The 2,634-nt window shown below is 47.0% G+C and overlaps 1 protein-coding gene across 1 annotated transcript in view; it reads right to left on the bottom strand.

The window, feature by feature from the left end:
* LOC106810702 (ras GTPase-activating protein 1-like) overlaps nucleotides 1-2,634 on the bottom strand; it is a 22,520-nt gene that overhangs the window by 6,139 nt on the left and 13,747 nt on the right. Inside the window, exon 16 of the mRNA XM_014814138.1 lies at nucleotides 1,806-2,065. Within this exon, the coding sequence (XP_014669624.1) occupies nucleotides 1,806-2,065 (260 nt within the window). The remainder of the gene's footprint in view (nucleotides 1-1,805; nucleotides 2,066-2,634) is intronic.

The raw sequence follows: 2,634 nt of genomic DNA, 5'->3' as shown, positions 1-2,634 counted from the left end.
CTGGGTAGACAACAGGACTGGATAGGTGACAGGGCTGGCTAGGTGACAGGGCTGGCTAGGTGACAGGACTGGCTAGGTCACGTGACAGGGCTGGCTAGGTGACAAGACTGGATAGGTAACAGAACTGGTTAGACAACAGGCCTGGCTGGGTGACAGGTATTGCTAAGCACCCGACTACGACGAGATAGCTAACCAACACACGATGGCGGTAGGAGAGTGCGCGGTGGCAGAGATATTGCAAGGGATCTCATAGAAAGTGAAAACAACACGGTTACCAAGCAATGTCTCTCTTGAGGTAGAGAATTTGTCATTTTCATTTATGCAAATGTAATAACTGTACTGTTCATAGGTAAATTACAATACTCACCCAATCATATAACTCCCGTTGACTAAGGAAGTGCAGGAAGAAAGAGAGAGAGAGAGAGCAAGCAAGAGAGAGCAAACGCAGAAGTCAACTTGCTAGTCACAAAACGAAAAGACAATGTGCAGCATAATGCTACCTCTTACCATCCAACGAATAGCGCTCTCTCAGTAAATATTCTCTATTACAACAGAATTATCTTGTTAATGCTGTCTATCCGACATTCATGTCTTAGAAATACGTTACACGTATGCATGCAGGCACACGCACGCACGCACGCACGCACGCACGCACGCACGCACGCACGCACGCACACAGACAGCTGCTGTCCCCTATTCAATGGTATATACAGTTGGATAGACACTTGAATATGCCTGATGGACCATTAACGCAGTAGCAAAAATACATCACTACTAATTAATAACGTACACCTCCCAAATCATGGAATTGGCCATTTCAAACCCATTCACCTAGCAAAATCATTTGCAACAGAGGTAAAAAATAAGCCATTAAGGATGTTCTACGACTGAAATCAACACCAAGAATAGAGATTTCGATGATGGGATTTTGCATCCAGGAATCTATCAAATAGTCCAAACTTTATATCTAGTCATCATGCCGTTTTAGCAGTGACTGATTCTTGCTATAACGTTTATGTTCAGTTAGGTACTCAGGAGTCAGGAGTGCCTATGTTGTGAGTGCTATTGAAGATATGAGGGTCAAGCTGATATCTAGATTGTTTCCAAGATGTGCACATCAAATAGACTTACTAGATTTCTAGTAGTAGACTTGTATTCTGCTAGTAGTACATCGACAGATTACCACAATTAGACACAGCATTTGGGATGCAAACGTCGAATATTTGTAATACATTTCTAGTCGTGAACACGTATTCTGCTAGCAAGCACAGCAACACATCTAGTATTAGACATGTACTCGACGAATAGTACAACATCATTGTGAGTCGACATCAACAATGTGAACATCGAACACTCTTGCATATCTAATAAGTAGGCACTACCCTTAAATTGACTAAGTAGCGAATTTTCTATGGTGTATATTTGTAAAAATTTTGTTGCGGTTTTTTTTACATGAAAAGTAAGTACTAACGGCACTAAATGTATCCTCAAATTCTTACCTGATAAGATTGTTTCTCAACTAGTTAAAAATACAAAAAATCTGGGCGATTTGATATATTGATCATGACTTTAAATGCTTGCTATGGGCTATGTATGAGTCATGAGTGTTTGTCCACATCGAACGGAATAGCAAAACAGGAAGTTTAATGCAGCAATTTAACCATGAAAAGTGAACGGAATCACTGACATTTTGTGAAAAAGTGGACATAATTCGTTTTAACTTTTACTATTTACGGTGACGTAATCACAGTTAGTTCTTACTTTTAATGTAAAAAAATGGCAATTTTTTTTTAAACAAATTTTACCATAGAAAATTCGTGACGTAATAACTTTAAAGCGGAGCGACATCGCAGCAACATCGCAGCGGCATCGCGCGCGGAGGCGTAGCGTACCTCTCGTAGCCCGCTGTACTCCTCCGCGGGCATGACAACGTCGTGCTGGTAGTAGGCACGCACGCGCACCGACCCGACATCGCCCTTCGACGGCGCACAGACTCCCGCCAGCAGGTGCCAGTCCTCGCTCTGCTCGCCAGGTGGCAGCGACGTCAGCCGCGTCGTCACCTGACCTGCGGCGCACGCGCAAAACGTCACTACGTGCTATCCGTCCGCTCGCAGCACCCGATTGTCACGACGATAGAGGCATTCGGCGGGGGGGGGGGCAGCGATACTCGACAAGATAACCTATATCCATATCGACAAGGAGATTCGCCTTTTATTTGCGAACCGTTCGGTCCGTGTTGATGCGTCTACACTAGTGCTTTGTAGGGTCGTAGACAACTGAAGAGCTGACGCACAAATTTCGTGCCCAGTGACTCCGCATAAAGCAGAGCGGAGATACGGCCGAGGAGTCCGGATGGGGCCGAAGAGTCCGGATGGGGCCGGGGAGTCCGGATGGGGCCGGGGAGTCCGGATGGGGCCGAAGAGTCCAGATGGGGCCGGGGATTCCGGATGGAGCCGGGGAGTCCGGATGGGGCCAAAGAGTCCACATGGGGCCGGGGATTCCGGATGGAGCCGGGGAGTCCGGATGGGGCCAAAGAGTCCACATGGGGCCGGGGATTCCGGATGGAGCCGGGGAGTCCGGATGGGGCCAAAGAGTCCACATGGGGCCGGGGATTCCGGATGGAGCCGGGGAGTC

This window comes from Priapulus caudatus, unplaced genomic scaffold (genome assembly GCF_000485595.1).
Source record: "Priapulus caudatus unplaced genomic scaffold, Priapulus_caudatus-5.0.1 Scaffold465, whole genome shotgun sequence".
Taxonomy (NCBI): domain Eukaryota; kingdom Metazoa; phylum Priapulida; class Priapulimorpha; order Priapulimorphida; family Priapulidae; genus Priapulus; species Priapulus caudatus.
The sequence above is the reverse complement of the archived record's forward strand: the minus strand, read 5'-3'. Positions and strand labels throughout refer to the sequence as shown.